The 23525-nt window shown below is 41.3% G+C and overlaps 1 protein-coding gene across 6 annotated transcripts in view; it reads left to right on the forward strand.

Annotated features, from left to right (window-relative positions):
• Window positions 1-23525, forward strand: part of DIP2C (disco interacting protein 2 homolog C) — a 329448-nt gene that overhangs the window by 165423 nt on the left and 140500 nt on the right. For 4 of the 6 annotated variants that reach the window (XM_054815993.1, XM_054815996.1, XM_054815990.1 and 1 more), the window contains 2 exons: window positions 13550-13621; window positions 16221-16388. In XM_054815993.1, coding sequence (XP_054671968.1) covers window positions 13550-13621; window positions 16221-16388 — 240 coding nt within the window. The remainder of the gene's footprint in view (window positions 1-13549; window positions 13622-16220; window positions 16389-23525) is intronic. The other 2 variants (XM_054815994.1, XM_054815995.1) reach the window with 1 other exon arrangement.

Genomic DNA, 23525 nt, shown 5'->3' on the forward strand with positions numbered 1-23525 from the left:
GACCTTTGCTAATGCCTGCCTGTTAGAAAGGCGTTGCTAGTTTTGGCTTCTAGTACATGAAAATGAACACTACTCGGTAAAAGTTTGCTTGCTTTTATTTTATTAAGTATAGCTGTGATTTAATTCCAGCTTCTTTTTAAAAGAACTTTATATTGCATGAAAGAATGTAACAAAGATGTGAAAGCAGTGGCTTCTTTTGAGTTTGAAATACTTTATTATTTTTGAGATCTAAGGGAAAAAGCTACAGAAATCACAGGATAACCTTATTAACATATGAAATAAATCGTGAACTCAGAACTGAGGAAGAAAAGAAAATGTTTGCACATCTGGCTTACCACAACAATTTTCTGTATCTTGATCAAGAGTAGTTGTAAGCTGGAAATGGAGAAAAATAAGAAGGATGAGAGTATGGAGATCTGATTTTCTAGCTGCACAGAAGTGTGTGCCTCGGACCTAGCAGGAACTTGCGGACTTCCAAGTGCCGTATTTCACAGGCACTGGAGGGTAATGCCTCCGATGAGAACAGCTGCTGTGTGCTAACATCAGTATGAGCTGTCACATTAGGTCTGTAATAATGTCACGGACCTTTAGGAGCCTTCGGAGGTGCTACAGCAGGGAAAAAATGGAATTGTCAAATATTGTGAAAGCTGTGGAGAACAGGGACATCGATCGTGTCTTGAGGTAATTGAAGGTATGCAACTATTTTTCCTTTTGAGTTGTTTTGCAGGCTTAAGAGAGTTAGGATCTGAGTCAGCCTTTGGGTAATAGAAGTCCTTGAGTCAAAGGATGCATATTTTCAGTGCTTCATAAACACTTTACCCACATAGCAGGAGAGCAGCGAGCTGCTTTTGGGCTTTTCTGTTCTTTTAGTAACATGCTTGGAATCGAGTTGAGTAACCAGATGATGTTAATTCATCTTGCCGTTTGAGGTCCTTCTGGAACAAAATGGGAAAATGACAGGAATACATTTTAGATTATTTCTTTTAAGAGTGGAATTTCAGTACTTTGGTTCATGCAGAAATTATGCTAGCGACAGTTTTCAAATGTAGTTTTTTACATAGAAAAGATGAAGTGATCTGGGTACCTTATTAACATGTATTGTAGTTCACATATTGCGGATGCCTTTAAATAGCTGTCTCTCTTATCGTATCTGGCTGTTGGATCAAATAAGTTGTCAACAAAATGTATTTTAAAATATCAGCCTAAATTGCATTTGCAGGCTGTAAAATAAGGATTAATTTTTTTGATTTCTTGAGACCAGAGACAGATTTCATTTCCTCTGCATTACCAGGACAGGCATATTCTAATATTTATAGTTGGAGATAGATCAATTTGTTCTGCATACATCTTCCTTAGTTTTGAGACCCAGATTTGGTTAAAAATCTGAACTGCAAATTAACTGCAGTGAATATTTAGCTATCTCAGGTTAGCAGGAGAATAAATACTTCCAGGAACTGTGTGGTTTGGGAAGCCTTTAACTTTTTAGAAACAGTTTGGATAGTGGTTATTATATATTAATAACAACGGAAGAAAAAGTCCGTTTAATTTGCTGAAGTAGGCAACTAGGTAGTATCAGTGCTGGAATACTAAAAGCAAAAATACTGGTGGGGGAAAGCCCAGTGGTAAGAATTTGTAATTCTCAAACAATAAGTGTGGCATTCTGAGATTTATGAATAACAACTAGTAATGAAGTTTAGGAATGGGAAGAAAAGGTGATCTGATCCACATGTCTAATTTTAGTGGAATGGGATACTTCATTGAAGGAAATTTAGTGAAAGTCAGGGAGGTAAACAGAAAACTTCATAAAATACAACCTGAGTTATCTTTGGTAAGATAGGTTGTACAAGACCGGCCTGATGTCTTGCTTTGTTAAGGTAGCTCACTTTTTTAGACAAATGAAGTTTGTCTACCTGGAGGCCAGGAAAGGCTGTGGTACAAGGTTAGATGGAAAAGAATTATTTCAAGTTGAAAAGATGCAGATTAGTGGAAAAATTGCAGAAAAGGTAAAGAGGATGCTATATATAACAGCTTGGAATAAAAGGAGTCCAGCTGAATTGAGTTCCAAGTGGAACTAAATTATTTTCTGAAAAGTTTGACATGCTCTCCTGCAATACAGGGGACTGGACTCAGTGGCCCAGAAGTTGTCATGTACCTGTCTGACACCTTTTAAGACCTCCTGAAGGATAAAGTTAGTAAAACAGGGGGTCAGTTTTCCCTCAAGTGAAAGTGAGCAGTGAGGTTTATAAATGGAAGTATAGTCCTTCTCTCTACAGTGCCTCTTCAGTGAAAGCATCGCTTTCAGGTTGCTCTGTTCATTCCGCGTGCAGCCTCTGTGTTGCGTCTCAGTGGTCAGCAGTCCGGGCACTGACCCGCGGTGGGACAGAAGCAGTAATTCAGATCATCCGCTTCAGAGCTGGTATCTGATCTTGTGCTAAAGTGAAGTTCTGAGGCACAAAGTTATGAATGGATTTCCTTGGAAAGACAACATCAATATGTATGTGCTACGGTATTACAGTTCAGAAATTTCTGAGTGTGGTGTTTTCTGTCTCTAGCAGTAATGTCAGAATTACTTTTCAATTCTGCGACAGAAAGTTACACAATTTTGTACCTGTTTTGGATTATTTGGACTGTTGGATATGGGTCAGAGAATGTTGGTTAGATCCATAAAATGCACCTGAATGCTAACTCTTGCTGTGTGTAGGTTGTAAGTGCTCTTCTGCTTAGTGAAACCTATGTTCCTGAGCAAAATAACATTAGGGTCCATCACAGCCATCTTAGCAAGAATGTAATTGAAAGCCAAGAAAAAATACTGTAGAAAGAGGCGTGGTTTGGGGAAATGTAGGTGACTTATTCTATGCTTTGGACCATCTCCAGCCTATCCCACAAAATACAACTGGAGAAGGTGCCTTCATTTAATGCATCTGTTAGAGCACGTAAAACTAAACTCCCTTTCTCATAGAATCATAGAATCATAGAATGGTTAGGGTTGGAAGGGACCTCAAAGATCATCTAGTTCCAACCCCCCTGCCACAGGCAGGGATACCCTCCAGCCTGGCCGTGAACACTTCCAGGGAGGGGGCAGCCACAACCTCTCTGGGCAACCTGTTCCAGTGCCTCACCACTCTAACAGCAAAGAATTTCTTTCTAACATCCAATCTAAATCGACCCTCCTTCAGCTTAAACCCGTTACCCCTTGTCCTGTCACTACACTCCCTGATAAACAGTCCCTCACCAGCTTTCCTGTAGGCCCCTTCAGGTACTGGAAGGCTGCAATTAGATCTCCCCAGAGCCTTCTTTTCTCCAGCCTGAACAACCCCTATTCTCTCAGCCTGTCCTCATAGGAGAGGTGCTCCAGCCCTCCGATCAGCTTCGTGGCCCTCCTCTGGACTCTCTCCAACAGCTCCATGTCTCTCCTGTACTGGGGCCCCCAGAGCTGGACGCAGTACTCCAGGTGGGGTCTCACAAGAGCGGAGTAGAGGGGCAGGATCACCTCCCTCGACCTGCTGGTCACACCTCTTTTGATGCAGCCCAGGACACGGTTGGCTTTCTGGGCTGCAAGCACACACTGCCAGCTCATGCTGAGCTTCTCATCAATCAATACCCCCAAGTCCTTCTCCTCAGGGCTGCTTTCAATCCATTCCTCGCCCAGCCTGTAGTTGTGCTTGGGATTGCGCCGACCCACGTGCAGGACCTTGCACTTGGCCTTGTTGAACTTCATGCTGTTCACACGGGCCCACCTCTCCAGCCTGTCAAGGTCCCTCTGGATGGCATCCCTTCCCTCCAGCGTGTCAACCCCACCACACAGCTTGGTGTTGTCGGCAAACTTGCTGAGGGTGCACTCGATCCCACTGTCCATGTTGCCAACAAAGATGTTGAACAGTGCCAGTCCCAGTACCGACCCCTGAGAAACGCCGCTTGTCATTGATCTCCACTTGGACATTGAGCCGTTGACGGCAACTCTTTGAGTGCGACCACCCAGCCAATTCCTTATCCACCGAGTGGTCCATCCATCAAATCGATGTCTCTCCAATTTAGACACAAGGATGTCATGCGGGACAGTGTCAAATGCCTTGCACAAGTCCAGGTAGAGGATGTCAGTTGCCCTTCTCTTATCCACCAACGCAAATCTCCTCCAGAGGAGATTTGAAGCAACATCTCACCTCTTAAGTAAATCCGTAGATAACCATCCTTCAGAGGGCATTCGATGAAGGGAACTCTAAAGTAGTTTTATTTTGCATGGAATAGTTAAAAATCCGCTGAGACAGAGAAGATGCAAGCAGCCGTTTAATGTTGCTAGAGCACTCATCACTCAGAGGAAGGGTGTTCACTTTGATCTGCTGTTCTTGCACAGCAGGATGTTGGACTGGGTGTCTCAAGAGGTCATTCCCTTTTGTGTGCTTTTAAAATGAGTATGTTTGTATACTTTAGATTTTTTTTGAAAGAAACCAAAGTTATTTTACTCTTGTTTGGAAGCTTGAAAAAAGAACCGGAGTCACTGGTGACTGGAATGAAGATAACAGGGATGTGGGTTAGATTGTTGGGAGAATTGCTTATCAGAACTTGTAGATATCTGGAGGCTTCCTTGAGCATCATAAAGCATGGTTTACATTAATTACACTTGGGCACTCTGAGCTTATGATAGCGTTGTGTCTCAACTGTTGAAAATACGAAGGCAGATGATGGGTGTATCAGGCATTTGTGGGCAATAGGTGTTTATAATTCTTGAACGCTGGTGACGGAGTTTGTGATTGGGGGGGTTGAATTGGGAGTGGCAGGAAGTAACTTATTAACCAAACTTAGTAGTTTAAGCACTATCATTTCAACAGAAAAATGTGAATATAGTCATGGAAGACACTTACGTCCCCTTCATAGATGATTACTTTTTGTTTAATTCTTCAAAATCATATGTGCCCTGTAACAAAACATGGTGTACTAAAATGGTAGACCAGATTATTGAGCTCGATGGTCTCCCAAGTGATGCATTTTTAAAGACATTATGGTCACTCAGCATAGTCATTATGGTAATTCAAGTCCCTCTTCACAACTACTTACAACAACTCGATATTCTTCCACAACCATTAGCGGTTTTCTAATTGTTTGAAAAGGAGTTTTCCTGCTTCAGTTTCCCTCCTGGTAGTTAAGAAATCTGGGCTTTTCTGCTTCACATCCAGCTGTCAAAGTATGTGGAAATTTGCATTTGCATGAAGGCTTTTTTTTGCCCAGAAGAGATTCTATTTTTACAAAAACTGTGGGAAGGCGTTTGGACATTTGGGCTTTCTAATACTACAGAAAGTATAGTATAAATACTGCTCTAAATACCTATTTTCTAAATCAACATAATGTCTTTAACCCACATTAGGGTAAAATAAAATGATTTTAGATAGTGCTGAACACTTCTACTATTGACTAGCTTAACTAACCTCAAGCACAAAAGCTTTGTGGCAAACCCAAGTCAAAAGGGAGAAAGTCACACTGTATCAGCTAAAAGCAGTTGTCTTATTTTTTTTTCCAGCATATGAAAATAGAAATTACAAATTTCTGTTCTGAATTTAAATTTGGGAAGAGCTCTGCAGTCATACTGTGGTGCACCAAAATACTGGAAGCAAAATTATGGATGACAGATTTAGAAATCTGTTGCTTTTTGGAAGATTTGCATTCTCTTCCAAGAAGATTAATCCATATGGTCTCTTTTGGTTAAACTTAGTAATGGCCAAAGTAAAGTAGTGAAAAAATACATAGTTAAAATACAAGGTCACAAGCAGGAGAGTTGTTTTCATAGGCTGCTTTCTGGAGAAATGACAAAATAAGAAATTTCCCTATTAATCAATTTTATCATTTTACTTAGATATTGCAAGTTTTTCCTTTTGGAAAGCCTGGGTATGTTTTTCTGCCCAAAGGAGGCAATATGCTTACAGACTGGTTCGGATAATGTATTTTCAATTTTGTTTCATACATATATTTTATGTTCCTCATGCAGGATGCCTCCTCCCCCTCCTCTTGGCTTTTTTTTTTTCCCCCAAGACATTTTCAGGGCTGGGAAAAATCGGGACACAAATTTGTGCAGTACCCAGCACAGTACAGCATTTATGGAAATGTCTGGTTTGCTCTGAACTGTAAATTCTAAATAATGATAAGTGGAATTACTGCTGTAATTATCTTTCTTTAGGGAACATTTCTAACTTGAAATATAAAGCCTGCCTATTAAATGACATTTATCAGGAATGTTTCCTTAGGCATACTTTTCAGAATTGTATTTTATTTTTATCTTGAGCAAGATCTGACTCTGCACGGATTGTGTTAGAGACAGGGAGAATAACTAGAACGGGGAGAATAACTAGAACAGGCAAATGCCTCATAGGCAACAGGAAAGCGAGTGGAGAGATGAAAGATGAGCTTCCAGCAGCTGCAAAAAGGATATACACTTCAAGGGTGCCCTATAAGCCTTATAAAGCAATAAAGGAAGGAAAACAACATTATGAAGGGTCCTAACAGCCATAAAATTCCAAAAATGGCAAGGATTGCTTTCATTATATAAAGTGTTCGTTAAAGCTTTAAATAATGAAATAAACTCTTGACACTGAGAATGGAAACCTTCACTGTTCAACCAGCCTCTGTTTACTTTACAATAATCCAGTCCATAAAAGTAGTGCCGCACAAAAACTCTGTTCTGGGGGAGCTGCAGGATGCCCGAGGACCACACAGTCCCGCGGCTTCAGAGGAGTGGGGTCTCCAGCAGCACGCCCGGCTCCTGGCTGGCCGCCACGCTGCCGGCAGCCCGAGAGTAGAAAGTCTGAGTCAGAAAATCCCCAGGATTGTTTTCATTGGCTTCGATTAGGTGTTTCGGGGTTCTCTTTTGAGGGAGGGGTTTTTTGGGGTTTGGTTTTTTTTTTTTTCTTTCTCCTTTCTTTTGAAGCCCGGGCATATTTTGGGTATTGGACAAATGTGCTGAAGACTTTGGGACCAGAAAGTAAGTGGGGAAACTCATTAAGGGGTCTTCTGGGATTCAAGGTGGAGACACTCAAAAATGTCTTCTATGTAGAATGATTTACTGCTCGCTTACTTGTTTAAAAACACAGAATTTTAATTAAAACTAAGAACTGAGCAGATTATACAACAGATATTTACTTTGTCTATCAAAAGAATGGGAAGAAAGTATTTATTTTTTAATAGGAATACTTTCAAAATTCAGAAGACCTTGTATCTGTTATTTTAGCAGTGCTAAGACACTTTATCTATTAATAGCATAATCTGTTTAAATATTTTTTTCATGAATTAGAAGCCACTTTAGAAAACATTATAAGCTGTAAAGTACACATGGAGCACTCTTCTTTATCTGTCATTGAAATTCAGCCATTTTCTGCTTTGCTTGCAACATACAGGAGCAAAATGTATCCTTGGGGGAAAAAAAAGAATTCAGCTATATGTGGGTAAAATTATCATTGAAACCTTTAAGCTACAGCATACTCCCCTTAAAGGCACTTGAGCAGTACTGTAATTTATGATTCTGTTTGCAGTGAAAGTGTGGGATCCCATTAATTTTTCTGCCTAGTGCCACACTTTACCGTTTGTTTCTTCGTCATAGTTCTGAGTAGTTTTCGAAGCTGCTGCTGAGGTTAAACATCTCTTTTAAAAGACATTGGAAAAGAAAACAGCTCCTGATATATATTTTTGTGTTCACGTATGTGTTACATGAGATGTATTTGTGCAGTTTTGATATCTCTGTATTTGCACCATCCAAAATGAAATCCTTAGTTTCTTGGCATATTTTTGGGAGACCAGACAGGGAGACTGTCTGCATCATGAGTGGGAGAAGTAAATGAGTCACACTTCTCTTTATGAGGAGCTTTGTTTCATTCAAATCCCTCTTGCCAAGATGCTGACACTGAATTTGAGTCATCAGCAATAAACAAGTCATACAGAAAATTGAATCTTTAGAGGGCAGAAAATCATGGGCAAAGGAAAGGCACTCACCGGTGAGCTCTCTGTTAGTCTGTGTTTGAGAGGAGTTATTGATTGCATTATTTCCCATGGCGGATTTTTCCATAAGTGCCTTAAATTAATTCAAAGTCCCAGTCTGAAATTTCATTTTGAAGCATGAATGTGTAGTGAAAACCAGCAGCATCAGTCAGGCTTTGCGATCACTGAACATGAAATTGAGTTTTCACCGCACTAAACAAGGTGATTATAGTCCCTGGTTTTATCATTAGCTCTTCACCTGTGCTGTGTCCTAAAAGACTGAGATAAGTAAGAAGTACTGGCATCTTCCAGAAAAAATGAAAGATTTGGTGAAATTTATCTTGTGTTTGGGTTTGGTTTAGGTTTTTTTCCCCTTGTATAATGCAATTATCTTTTGCTTGAATAAATTTACTCCATATATCATGGTAGTAGTCCATCAGGGCTGGACATGTTTGTGTTCAGGAAGTGATAATAGATCAGCTAATATATATTTCAATTGAAAGGGAAACTTTTATACTACATTGACTTTTAAGTGTTTTACTTTCATGAAAGTAGCACAGCACCTTATTTGTCTATGGTACCAGCATTTCTAACTACTCTCCAGCTTTTAAAAAGTAAATGCATTGAAGAAAGGTGGTAATGTACTGATATTTTCCCTGTGGTAGTATTTTCACGTTTAATAACCTTCCCCTCAACAAAAAGCTAAAAAGTCAATATTTTGCTGATTACCTAAAATGTACCTTTTTTATTATTTTCATTTTAAGGTGTAATTCCGTGATCAGTCTAGGACATGACGTATAAATGGATGGAGCTGACTCATGGAGGGGCCAGGAAAGGGGATGGGATAATGGCAATGAATTCAACAGTTACAGGCATTTATTACTCCTCAGAATGTCTTGTACAATGTGGAGTATCCCTAGGGGCTCTCTATTACCTGGAGTTCCTTCCTTGCTTCTGATGAGCGTGCGTGCTATGCTTACGTTGCTCTGACCCGCCTCCCCCGGCTTTGCCCCGTTGTCTTTGTAAAGAGGCAGAAATCCAACACTGTTGAAGGAAAGAGAAAAATACAGTAGATTTTCAAAGAAAATGGAGGGTATAGTGCAAACAGTAGTGGTTGTGATGAGCATTTATGCTACAGTGCGGCTTTGCTAAATAAAGCTACAAAATACTTGTCTGTGAGCGCCAGTGTAGGAGAGCATTGCCATCCGCAGCTCGGGAGGTTGCAGAAACGGGGGCACAGATCACAAATAAAGAGGTGGCAGTAGGATTGCGGAGTGCCAGAGCCCTGGGCCTGTACTCAGCTTGATCGGGCAACCTTCTTCTTTGGAGGGCTGGATGGTCTTTCGTTTGTGCTGTCCCTTTCATTGCAAAAGTGGCATTTTCCTTCTTGTGCCTGAAGAGACTCTGGAAGACTGGAAATAAGAAATGGACTTCTTGTGGAAAGAGGATCAGTGTACTGCATGCCTGTTGTTCAGCAGTCCTTGACAGTCCATTTTAAATGTGGATGGCGAAGAAGTCAGAGTAAAATTTGTTCACTGTTAGTGAGTTCAGATGCTCAGGCTTGTGCTTTGCTCTTCCCCGCTGACCCTTGGACACAGTACCCTCCAGGGTATACATCTGTGGCCCTCCGTGGTGGAAACCTGTCAAATCACCAGTGGAGGTGAGGAAGAAAAGAGCAACATGTCCAGAGGAAAAAAAACCTGGAGAGTGCCGATGCAAAGAGGAGGCTGAAATCCTTGGGTGCATTGAAGTGAATGCAGCCTGAGAGGAAGGGAGTGAGGAGGAGGGCCTGGGGACCAGCTGTGGGATGAAGCTGAGAAGTACTGGAGCAGCGCAGAGTGCTCAGGAGCAGAGCCAGGGCCAGGGGATGGGGGGAGGGCCAAGGAAGGAGACAGGCAGGCAGACAAGAGGGCTGCAGGGAGCTGCTAAATGGAGATGCCACCTTTCAGCTGCCTGACATTACGTGCTGGTGTCTTGTCCCAGGGAGACCCATCCCCAAAGCTCCCTGCAGCCACGTGCTCCTTCTGCTCCTGCATGCCCTTGGTGCTGGAGTCTTTCCATCATCCCTCCATCCATGGCCTGGCCTTTTTCCTTAGCACACTGCCAGCCTTGTCCCCCGCCTTGCCTCCCAGAGTTCTCCTGTGCGGCGTTGCAACGTGGCTTGGAAATGCCGCTCAAAAGTAGGCAAAGGTATCGTGAGAAGAAAGCTAGAGTGATGCAACAAGGAGGTCTAAATTTGCAGGGGCTTTGAAGAGTTTGTTCATGTAGTAAATAAAAACCCAACACGTACTGTCTGCTCAGAAGGCATGGTGGTGAGACCCTTTACCCTCCTGTCTTTTGAAGTAGACTTTGAAGGCATGCAGCAAAGCCCTGAGAGTCTGCTGGCTTTTCAAGAGAAGAAGGGATAATTAAAAATAAAAAGGTAGTATAAATCCTCAGTTCTCATGTCAAGGAAGTATAGTTCATGTAATCCTGTTGATATTCTCCAAAAGCCAAGCCTAAATTCAATATCGTACTGTGGAAGAACGTGAGCTAGGTGGACCTAACTGAAAAGGGGTTTGATCCTCAGATAAGACTTCTAAAATTATTGCATTAATTTGGAAAGGAATGAAGGACATAGACCAGAGGCCTTAATATTGTGTTTAGAAAACTGAGTGAATGGTAATTGAAAATAAGAGCAGAGTTTAAGCTCACTTAACTTTTGGTGAGCTGTGTTTAGTTTATATTAGCAGCTTACACAATGAGTTCAACATAGCTTTGAAATGCAACACTTTTGCATATATTGTAATAATATTTTAATGGTTAATCAATTATTGTTTATGTTCTGAAGTCAGTCTACCTGAAAAAATACAAATTAATACAAATACCATTAATCCTGATAAATAAAGTGTAGTACTTCCCCAGACTACATGATAGAGTTGACTTCCTTCCACCTCAGAATGGTAATAGTGATACTACAGTGAAGATTTTGGTGATTCTATATTTTGCTTTTACATGTTTTTTAGATTTGGTTACCAGGGTAATGATGGACATGATTATAGAAAGATTAGTGATAATTCTAAATGATTTTGCTGTTTGTTCCTGGAAGACAAAATATTTTCATATTAAATTGTCTCAGAAAATAATTTTATTGGTGATGTTTTGGTGGGACAGTGAGCCGGGGAAGGAGTCGCCATTGTCCCTTCTCAGTATAATTCCTTTGTGCGGTGGACTTCCAAAGAGTGAGTCTGGGTAGTGATTTGAATGAAAACTTTTTATTGACAGGAGATAACACTTGATAGTTATCTTTCTGACTTCGGTGTCAAAGAAATTGCTTGTCCTCTGCATTTCTCCCCATTAAGGACAATACAGGTTTAGTAACTAGCACAAGAAACTTGTATTGCAGGAATGGATGCAGGTTCCATGAGCAATGTCTAGAATGTATAGCTTTCGATATCAATTTGCATGTGTATGTACTACCACGTGTGTGGAAGAGTAACCAATAGTAAAGCACCTGTTGTTAATAGTTTCGTATTTAAAATGGTATTGCCAACTTGCACATACCACAGTGGAGCTGTGGTTCTCTGTAGGATATATCTCTTCTCCTTTACAAGCAATAGCAAACTAATAAAATCAAATTTTTACTCAAATTAAGATGTATCTGGAGTGCATAAGAATTTGGTATTGATGAGCACAGGAAATTAATAGTAATTTGTTTAGCAAAACTTCAAAAGAAAAAATTGTTCATATTTTGTAATTTTAAAATAGAAATAAACACATTTTTTCAATAAAACATTTTAGTGAAGTGGTATCTGTAGTTACTGTCTGGTTTGTGAGAAGCTGATGATTACAGTAGAGAGGGAATTTGTTTCACTAGTTTGAACACACACCAGAAGTATTCAAAATGGGAAGAAATGTGCTTGAAGAGTCAGTGGGTTTGAGCTTTAAAAGCTTAGGTCCTCTTGCCAAGTCTGCCACTTCTTCCCTGAGTAAATATGGGACGGTTATCATCTGAAGTGCTTCACTCTCACTTTCCTCATTTAAAAACACAGATATTTTAGTTGACTTCTTTTGTAGAGCAATTTGAGATATGGTAGCGAAGAGGATAGGTGTTATTTTAAGCACTGTTTTTTAACCAGGGGTGAGAGGTTGGCTCAGGACACTGGCAGAGAGGCTTGGCGAATTTTGCCTCCTTATTGCGTGTTGGAACCATCCCCAAGAAAAGGTTTTCCATCGAGGAACAACATTTGAAGGTATTTTCATGTAGTTACTGATTTCAGACCAAGCCACGGGACGCTCTCTGTACACATTGGTGCTAACGGCGTCCATTCACCAGGGTGGCTGGGATTGAAATGAGTACGAGTCCTCTTGACAAACGATCTCCTTAGGTGAAGGTTGAACATAGGGATGGAAGAGCATGAACAGACACGTGTTGCTGTATCTAGCTGAGGCTTACCACCAAAGGTCCACTGCTTTTTGTGGTTTCTGCCCTCCTAAGCACTCAGCGTTTTACAAACGTACAAGTCCAGTGTTGCAAATGAACTTCAACTGCATGATGGGTCTCACAATAGTAGATAACGCTTATTGAAAGGGCAGGGAATATGGTGTTATTTCCAAAATCTTATAATTGTAAAACCTATCACTCTTTAGCATCCAAAGTAGCTTGTATTGAATTTAATACATACGCATTAAATGTGTGTGTGCATGTGTTCGCACATTTGGAAAGAAGAATCTGGATATTTGAATTATTTTTGAACAAGTATTTTAACTATTAAAGGTAGATCTAGAGCTCCAGAGCCAGGACCGTATTGCAACTTCAGTGCCAAACCTCTCCTGGACTCTAATAAGACTAAAAGTGTATGTTTTGGTCTACATATCTATTTATCCATCACTTTCATTTAGGAAACTTTTACAGATAAATTTTTTTATCCTTACATTTAAAAAAAGTTACCCCAAGAAACTGCAGACACAGTGAAGGGTCATATGAATTGAATTTAAGAAATTCAAGCATTTGTCTTCAAAATTTTTTTTAGATTTAATTGGAAAGTCAGACAAAGAATCTTTATGCTACTATTTTTTAGTGGATCAGTGGTAGATTTGGTTTGGTTTGGTTTTGTTCCTCTCAGTACTGCTTAGAAATCAGCTAAAACATTTATATTGCAGAAATGATGTAGCAGCAGTTTCAAGTCTTTTGTGCCTTACATGCTTGATTAGAAAAATCCCATTAATGATAGAAAATGCTAATCAGTGCTATGTGTTTTGCCAGCCACCACAGGCCCACGCACTCTATATAATCCATTGTTTATTAACCTAATGAAGGTCATTGTAGCTTCTGAAAGCTTGTGTGACAGCATCTCAAAATGGTTTTAAAACTGTGCCGCTGGACTCCAGTGTTGGAATAAATCAAGGCTGGGTGTTTACTTGTCAGGATGGGTCTGGCGTAAATGAGGTTTTTTTCTGGGTGGAATGATCATACTGTGCTTTTCATTTGTTCATTATAATTGTCAAGACAGACAAACAGTGCAGTGGTGGCTAAGCTGATGGTGCTGCCATTAAGCAGTTAGACACTGTCTTTATACACATCTTATTGATTTTTCTTTTCTTTTCTTGTCAGGTGACATCACACAGAAGGGATATGAAAAGAAGAGATCAAAATTAATTGGGGCCTACCTGCCACAGCCTCCCGGTACGTGTATCTGTGCTTGCAATATATGAAGATGTCAAGTGTACTGATAGCTGCCACAGTAAAAAGCTGCATCTCTGAAGAAATATATGTGGCAGAAGCAAAGTTATTGTTATGCAGAAAAAGCTTATTCCATCCATTTTATGTATATTTTTATATATATGTCCGCTTTGATGTGTGTGTACATTTTTTACATACATTGCTGTGGATTTGGCAGTCATGTCTGGAAAGTAAAATAAGCCTAGGCTCGTTAGAGAGGCATTGTTTATTAGAAGTAATGCAAAAATACAGAGGAAATTGTGATGTCCTAACTAATTAATGTGATGTCCTAACTAATGTTCAGCCAAGTAAAGCTTTCTGAACAGAGGTATAGGCAAGAGTGGAAGAGAACCTTGAAGCTTTGTACCTTCCTCCATTTCTGGATTTCCTGTCCAAATCTCCCTTTTGAAGACACTAGAGAGACCAGTAACATCCCTAGAGTTCAACTTGTCCTATAATGCATGGGCAACCAATCCTTTATAGATACTCACTCTCAGCGTTGAGGGATGGGTTGCACATACTTGTCCAAAAGGTGTAAAAATATCTTCAAACTAAATTTAGTAATGTATTGCTTCATTGAAATTATTTCCTGTATATCTAAGAACTCCTCAGAGTTCTTTCAGTCTTCTGAGGCACTGGATCCGGAAGTTGAATATGTAGTTGTAGGTATTGGTGTAGGCTTCCATTTTGTGTTGGCCTCAGAGGAGCGTGTCCTACACACTTGTGGCATCTCACTCACCTTATGGAGGCTCCACTTGGGCTTGGCTGTCCTCTGAGCCCTGTTTTTGTTGTAGGCCTGGGCACTGGTTTCCTCCTTTTTTTGCAAAATCCTGCCTTTATGGTAGAGTTGATGGTTTTCTATTTAAACTGCTCATGTGTGGAGGCACTGCCTTGTTCTCCCTTCTTCAGGTGTATATTTAATTAGGTGGCTCCATAGCAAAATGGTATTTCTGTGCCTTTGGATTTCACTTAGTCTGCTTTGCTGGTGGGAACTCCACAAAAGAGATCAGTGTTACAGACACTTTTCTGAAGTGATAGAGCCCGATCTGAGGGTGTCTGTGACATTTCCTAACCATTGGGAGCCATTAGACAATGAAACAAATCAAATCAACAGAATTACAATACCAGAGGTGCAGTTATTAAATTTATGGGTATTTATTGGTCTGACCAGACTCTCAGACATACAATAGTCTTCACAGTATGTTCTCATGAGACCTGCTTAGATTTTCTGAGTTATGGAGAGACTGTTGCCTCACAGTAATCCTCAACACAGCAGTGCGGTTGGTACCAGTATTTGTTTATACAGCTAGTTGTGGCATTTTTTTCTTCACACAAGAAAATAGATGTTTCTTTCTCCAGAAACCTCAGTCTTCTGGTCAAATGGTATCCATGGCTTAAACTGCTGGGGATTCATCATGCATGTAATGATGAAAGAGAATGTGGAGAACCCTCCAAGATTATCTTTCAAGGTCTCTGTTGTGATATTAAAGTTTTCTAGTGTAAGGAGAAGCAGAGGGACCTCTGTAAGCCAGTCCTATAGTGGGGTCCATTCAATAATTTGAAGAGGTCATGATTGAGAATGCAGCTGATTTAGGGCTGTTTTAAAGATGGGATGAAATGAAATGAACATTTTCTGCTCTGCCACTTCCCAGAAGATCCTGCACTGGGACTGTGGGATACGGATGAGTGAACAAAGATTGTAATAGGATGAAGAGAAAAATTACTGAAATATTGTCCACTGTTTTCTTGTATGTACATCAAGCTCAATCGTTTAGCTGATAGCTAAATGAATTATTTTATTATAGTGGAAGACACTGCTTCTACTGTATTAAAGTATTTTCTTCCAGAAACTGATTATTATTTGTGCTTGGGTCTTTGCTGTCTTTGTACTTTTTGTTTGTTTTGTTGTGCTACCTTTTGGACAAAGCTTGAAACAGTTCAATTTGATATTCTCTTGTAAAACTTTACTCATCTGAACAGCTTGAGGTCCCTGCTTGCTAGGAAGGGGGAGATGAATCCTTTCCAAGAAGAAATAGGATAACAAAACAGATGCTGCCTTTTGTAAGCCTCTGTTAATATCTGAACAATCACGTGCATGACCAATTAGTCATTTGGGGTTTTTTTTGTAATCTGTTTTGATGGGGAACCGCAAGAATTTATAAGCTTTGATGGTCTTGGATCTTGCTATTAAAAGGGAATAGATGCTTTAGAGATACTTTAAAACAGTATGGAAATGGACACAGCTCTTTCGCTGGGATTGGAGGCATTGGGGAAGGGCAGGGATTTGCATTCTGTGACAGCATTCGACAAACTAAAGGAAATCCCAAGGCAGTTCCCCTCTGTCGGGACATCCAGTCCTCTCACTGCACCTTTGCTAACATTACTAACGCCCATGTTGGCAGAGTGGAACATTGACTCGCGTTGGCTCCGTGAGTGTCCTGTGGTGTCTGTGCGTGCGTGTGCGTGTGTGCTCTACTGCATGGGGGCAGCAGCTCCATTCGTTGCTGTAACAAATGTAAAAAAACTAAACGTGAATTAATTAGTTTTTTTCAACTTGTTACAGCAGCGAATGGAGCTGCCGCGGTACGGTGTAGACTGCAACACAGTGAAGGAGCTGCCAGAAGAATGCTCCGCACTGCCAACATTGGTGTCTGTGACATCCGGGAAGCGGCCGCTAGAGAGAGAGCAGCCAGCACGGCAGGAAACCGGCCTCTCTTTTATTTTCGTTTTGGTGAGCACAATGAATGTATCTTTTCCAGTCCATATCTGTCTGTAACTGTGCCTCATCTGGAAGCCTCTGGTAGACACCTACATCAATATGATAGACTGGGACAAGGCAGAACAACCAAAGGACAACATCTGGAAGGCCGTTACCGACTTTTATCTGCCCAAGAGTGAAGTGATGGGAAGGCAGAAGGAATAGTCCTTCGTAGTAACGTTTGAACATGTTAACGTCTCTCTAGCTTCCATACCGTGGATACTTTGGAAGAGGTTTCTTACAATAAGCTGGCGAAACACAGGAAGGCATGTGTTTCTAATTCCCTTTTTGGCACTGCCTTTTTACAGAGCTCTGGACAGGTCCAAGCCCACCAGAATCCGGAGGAAGCTGTAAAAATCTGAGCACCCCTAATTCTGTGCTATTTTCAAGTAGAGATCTCCGCCTGAGCTCCGCTTGCATCCAAACCATTCAGAAGCAGACTGACTTTTAGGAACAGGCATCTTGGCTGGCAGAGCAGGCTGGAGGAAGAATATTCTGCAGGGCTACGTGGCTGCAGTGTGGACAGGCATGGCATGACCCCAGCCATGTCTGCGTAGCTGTGCCCTTCAGCAGATACCCGTCCTGCCTTCTGGGGTGACCTGTGGCTGGTGGCAGGCAGTCTGCTCCTACGCCCTGGGTTTGTAGCAAGGCTGCGGAGGTTTCACAGGCCCCCGAGACACCAGATTTTCTCCTGCCAGACACGTGGGCACATGGAAGACATCACACTCTTGCCTGTGTGCTTGTCCATGCTCCCACAGGGTGGTCCAGACACAGTGTAAGAGATGGCTATAGAGGGAAGATAAGATTTGCAGTTCTGTCAGGACAAGACATACCTGTAAAAAGATGATCCCTTTGAGAAACCCTTCCCTGCTCATTTTCAAACCATTTTGCTATAACGCTATAGAGGAGATCCATATCAGATTCTGACCGTAGTGTTTGTATTTCTTCTCTTACGTGGGGCTGCTCCAAGTCAGGTTCCCTCAGTCTGACATGATTAACTTCCCCTGCCCAAGATTTTTTACAAAATGAGAATGTGATTTCAGGTTTAATAGAATTAATGATAAAACCATCTAAGTGTTAAATGTAGTAGAAGGGTTGGCTATATACCTATGTAAACACACATATATAAATCTTGATATATGCCAGAGGTCTTTTTGTTGTGCTCATGGGGATGCTGTCATTTTAGAAAGGGAGAGCTGTTACCTTTCAGGAATGGGTATAATCCTAATCTGAAAGGGGAAGCTGGGCAGCCGTGTAGCTGATACTGTGCCAGGTGATTTGGGACTTCACTCTTATGCTCCCTATTTTTGACAGGACAATCCCAGAGAGAATAATGTCACATAAGGTGCACAGCAAATGTGCGGTGTGTCTGACACATGGGGGACGTGCTGGATCTGCTGCACATCTGCAAGTTGACTCTGCAGTGTATGCACAATAGGTCTGACACATCCAGATGCTGCACAGACTGCACATATGCAAAGGACATTTGTACTGTTCCAGCCGGGCTGTCGAACATCCAGAAATCCGGAACGGATATGCTGTGTTTGGCAATGTTAATGGGAGAATGGATAAGGGGAGCCCCCTTTTTCTTTCCCATTAAATCCCCACCTGCTTTAACTTAGGGAGACAAAAGTACAGCTTTGTTTCCTCAAAACACTTTCTCGGGATGTCAGTTTGTAGCTGGAGATGTTCCACACAGAGTAGTTTTTCTTTTCTTAGTGTGCCTGTATGTCCGACATCTAAAAATAATAGTGAATCTGGACCTTTATATCTGCACCTGTATCCCAGTCTCTCTTGTGCTGTGACCTTTCTCGTACTGCCTCCGTAGAGGAGCTGTGACAGCCGAGAGCTGAAAGAATAACCACTTAAACAGGCATTTATTTCAGAATATCTTTCTGAAGATTATCTTGATTAGATGAGTCAGTTCTGGGTAAGATAACATGTGGACAGCTGCTTGCACGCTTTAAAAAGAAACCCTCCCTAGAAGAAAAATAACTAAATTACCTGCATCCCCCATAAGCTGTGTTTTTGCCCAATTTGCTTCCAGTCTTTTGCCAGGAAATTTGATTATTCATTCACAGAACAGAGACGATGTTGTTATCAATTAAGCTTTCCTTCTAACAGCTTAGACATGGGTGGTTCATTCTCTCTTAATCAAATGCTGTGTCTACACTAGATTACTTTCTGTAATTTCCCATCATTGGTACCACCAGTGTAGCTCTATTTGTAGCGTAACCATGTAGACCAGTCACCAGTGCTTTATTTATTATGGCTAATAAACCTGCGAGATGCAGTGTTTAAAAGGTACCTGCTGCTCCTTTCACAGGCCTAGAGACAGATGACTGCATCTCCTGCTGCTGGAGCCCCAACAGCACCAGCACGGGCAGATTTCAAGCCACGCAGTGCAGAGCAGATAATGCATTCGCACGGAAGATCCCTTTACCTTATGAAGAAACGATTTTCTGTAGAATTACAGGAACCAATTTCCATAGCCTCTGTTACTAACATGACACTTAGATTTATATATATCTCTAATGTGTGCATATATTTGCATACTTTTCTGTGTGTATGTGTGCATACATTTGCTTTCAGCTATTCCTGCTGCTAGCCCTTTGGGCACTCAAAGTAAACTTTGCGATTACAATTTCATTTTCTCTTCCACAGCCATTATTTGGATTGCAACATTATTTGGATTGCAAAGATTGCAAAGAAATGCTTAAACAAAGCTTAATTCTGGAATTGAAAAACCCCCTCATATATTCACTTTATTAATAATAACAATGAGTATTCCTAAGTATTCCTATAACATCTGCCTTCCTAATTCTTAAAGATCTTATCAAGGGACAGCCATGACAGGGCATTTCAAAGCATGTATGTGTATTGAGAATATGAATCTCCTTGAAAGGCATATGCATTGCACAACTCATGGACACATTTCTGAAAAGTGTGACAGATGTTTCACAGATGAGAAACTATGGCACACAGATGAATGCTTAGTAAGTCTTGTTTTTCAAAAAGAGTTTTGGTTTGGATTGGTGGATGCCTTGCAGAGCTTAGTTTGATTAAAATAGAAAATGTTCTGAAAGCATCTGAGAACTACACCTTGATGCCATCACTTAAAGTGTGATGGTTACTGCTTCGCTCTTGCCATGCTGACTGAGAGCCCATTTATCGTTTTATGCGTTCTTTGTTTTATGATGGCACCTCTGTTTCCTATCCTGCAGTACAACCTCATAATATTAAACCTTGTTCAAACACAGAGTTAAAAATGCCTTCCTTCAAAGTCTTTACACCCTAATAGTAAAGCCAAAAAATGGGTGTAAGGGAAGAAATGAGTACATGGTGAAATCAGTTAGTAATGCTGGTAGTGGTTTCAGCGCTCAGCATGATGGTTTTTTTGGGAGGATATTTTTAGTGCACATCAGAGTCAGGGCACTTTTCAAAGAATTTGAAGAATTTCAGTGAAATATCTGTTGATGTCCATGCAGACCATCTGTGAAACGTAAGAGCATAGGAGGAAACATGAAGATGTTGGTCTAAAGATCTAACAAATGGATGAGAAAAGATGGCTCGGTCAGAGGTGAGCAGTGGAGGGTGGAAAGGAAATAAACCCATGAGGGCCTTGAAACACAGCTTGCCTGTGCTGGAGCAGTGGACGTGGAGGCATGTGAAGAGCTGGGTGCCACTGTCAAAAAGAGAAACCTCTGGAATTCACAATACTGCCCAAATTTATCTGTGGTGTAATTTGACCAGCACATTGGTGAACGTGCTGGGTGGATGGGTAGCATTTTCCTACATGTTCTCCTAAAAGAATCTTCAGATCGTACACTGAAGCTGTGAGACTATCTAGACAAAAATGGAAATCAAATATCGCATGTGAATTGGCACTGTAGTATGATGTCCACCATCACTGAGATAATGGAGAGAAAAAAGAAGCCCACGATGGTCATGAACTGAAAGCTAAAGCTTGCAAGGAAATGCTGGGAAGCAAGATCGAGATTGTAATAAGGAAAGAAGAACATCAGTTTGAAGTATGTGCATTGTTTGAAATCAGAACCAAGTGCAGGAGTAAGTGTGAAAGCTCACCTGTGAAGGAAAGATTGTTAATTAAACATATCTAATCAGAAATTGCATTTTCTCCAGATTGATCTAGCAGAAAGTGGCTCCACTTTCCTGGATGTCTTTGGTTAAAAGTATCACATTTTAAACCTCCTTTGGCTTATCCAGTGAATTCATTACTCAGATTTACAATTGATGGGAAGAGTGAAATGCCAGGCTAAGTAACGAGTTCCATGGGGGGTGGTGTGACATTTAACCTGTTTACCAAATACACGGTGTGTTCATCACCTAGCTTTGCTTTTAAAGCTGAGCCACGAGCTGTTGCATAGAAGCTCAGGAAATACTTTGAACGGAAGGTAAATAGTGTTTCTTAAAACTGCACTGCAAACACTGTTTGCCTTCCTTCCCACTAGCCCTGGAGTTGCTGGATGTATCCTACAGCTCTCTCCTGGGGTCACCTGCTGTAAGTTAGTTTTAGAACAATAAATGTAGCCAGTATCTGAGAATGCCTTCTATTTCTTGTCAATTAGACGTTTCAGCTTTTAAATATTTTTAGATTCAAAAATTTGACACAGACATAGGAATAAGAGATACATCAAGGGAACTTGTCAGCTGTCATTAAGGAAACAATTGTCCTCTGTTGGAGAGGGCCATGCAGCTATTGCCACATGATCAGCACATAGCACTGCAATTTAGCTACAAAAAGAAGTAATAAATAAAGGAGGAACAAAGAGGTGAAGGCAAAAAAAAAAAGGAGGGAAAGAGGTGAAGCCTGCTTCCAGCTGACAGTTTTGTGCCTTCCATGCACTTAAAATGAAAGCTATCCAGCTTGCAGTGGTGTTGCTTAAATAGATTTACTGAGGCTCTTGCATTTTTTAGCTAAACACAGTCAAGGCAGGATCCAGCTTGCAGATTAGGATTTGTAGATTGATATATCTGCATTAAGTTGTCGGCCTATGAACCTGGTATTGAAGCTCCCATTCTTATGTGAAGAGACACAGTTAATTCAGTTGATGACACCCAGAGAGCTTTTCAGCTTATTCCAAGGCAGATACCTCCACTGACGACCTGCGTAGCTCTCCGGGCTCCACTGGGCTGATGGAGTTGCCTGAAGACAGGTGTCTAACACTGTTCAGGGTTTGCTATGGTATCAGAGACATCTGCACAGAGCGAGTGCATACAAAACCAGACTTAAAGGGGACATACGTGATTCTGGTCAAGCCAGGTATCATAGCTCACATCTGAAAAGGCATTGGACGCCTCTGCTCAGACTCCTGAGTCCTGGCCTGGATCTCTGTTTTTCGTAATGGGAGCTTAGCTTAAGCACCTTCTTGTCGACACCTAAATATAGGTGTCTTAATCTGCAAGCTGAATCCAACATTAGCAGCATTAGATAAACGAACTAATGTTTGTATTAAGACCGTGGCTGTTTGCTCCAGTGCACCTGGCAATGCTTATTTGTAATGCTACGAGCACAAAGCACTGATTTCTCAGCTTTTTATATAAAATAACTGTATTCCAGGCATATCTGTTTTGCTGAAATTCTTCATGACTTGTAATGAGTCAATCATTAGTGCTAATTATGCTTACCTTTTAAAGTCCTGCTTCAGTTGAAGACTGGGTGGACTGTGGCGTTATTCAGGATGATGCCAGTTTGATGGTGCCTGTGATTGTGTCTGCGCACAGGGCACTGGCGTGACACTGTCCTTTCTTTTATGAAAGCCATTCATTACTCTGCCGCCTCCTTAAATTTAGGAATCGATCCAAGTATGAATTCTCAAAGCCCATTGTGCCACCGCTTCCACCAATTCACAAATGCATCAGGGTGAAGCTGCACTTGAACAAGCATTAGCACTTAACTCACAGACCCTGTGTGCTGGCTGCGAAAGCTATCAATTTTTTGGATTTAGTTATGTTCAGAAGTAGAAATGAAAGAAAAAAAAAGATGCTTGTTACTGCGCTGTATTGCTATAGCCTCCATGGAGGTGAACAATTCTGCTGTTAACACCGCTTCGCTATTTATGGCAGCACTTCACTGATTTCATGATATTCATTATTCTGTATGGCTTTTACTCCTACCCATCGCTCAGGAATGGCAGCATGTAGGTTTTCGCTATTGTGTACTTTGTCTCACAGCATCGTTGGTGCTGTGTGAGGGCGCGGGTGCTTGGGAAGCGAAGGTGTCAGTCCAGGCGGTGCCAGCTAATGCCTGCTCCAGCCCCTTCAGTAAGGAACCATCATCAGGTTTCTTACTGTCTCTGCAAAGTCAGGTGATGCTTTGTGGTTCCTCACGTTAAAAGAACTTAGTACAAAATGAAGTCTCCCCACAGATGGTTGATGGAGAGCTTCTCCTCTGTATTTTAGTGCAGAATTAACTTCCTCATGTAAATCAGCGCTGTCAGCGAGCCAAGTTCACGCGTCCTGCTCCGTACTTGGGTAGAGGTTTATTCGCTGTTTTTATATTCATGGGAAAGTGGGAACTAAAGCCATCAAATGATCTTCAGACCTCATAAAAGCAGAAGATATTTTGATATTCTGATTTAGTTTGCTATGGCCTTAAATGACTCCTAGTGCAGGATGTTGGAGCTGTCTCTTTCCTGGCTCTTTGTGGAAACTCCAAATTGCCCATTGGGTCAGAACAGACTGACTTATAAGAACACACACACATATAAAGTAGGAGGGAGGTAAACTAGTTAAAATATCTTAATTTTAAGATTAGATGAGAGGTTTCTGTATCTATAGTAAGAACAAGGAGCAGCGTAATCTCCGCAGTGAACCGGAGGAGGGAAGAGCCCTTTGCAGTGCTGGGGGTACCTGGGGCGGCAGTGCTGCCTGGCCAGTTGGGCGTCCTGCTGTCCTCTGCAACGGCAGGGTCACTGCTTGAGGCTACCTTACATGCACCGTCTCTTTTACACCTTGAAAAAGAGCTTTATGCACTGCCCACAGCTGCGGAAGAAGAGACTGAGACACCTGAGGTGTCTCATAGCCACATGGTCAGGAGAAGGAAACCACAGGCTTGAATGTATTTTGTCCAACAGCTTTCAGGTCTAC

The sequence above is a fragment of the Grus americana genome, chromosome 2 (genome assembly GCF_028858705.1).
Source record: "Grus americana isolate bGruAme1 chromosome 2, bGruAme1.mat, whole genome shotgun sequence".
NCBI classification, from domain to species: Eukaryota; Metazoa; Chordata; class Aves; order Gruiformes; family Gruidae; genus Grus; species Grus americana.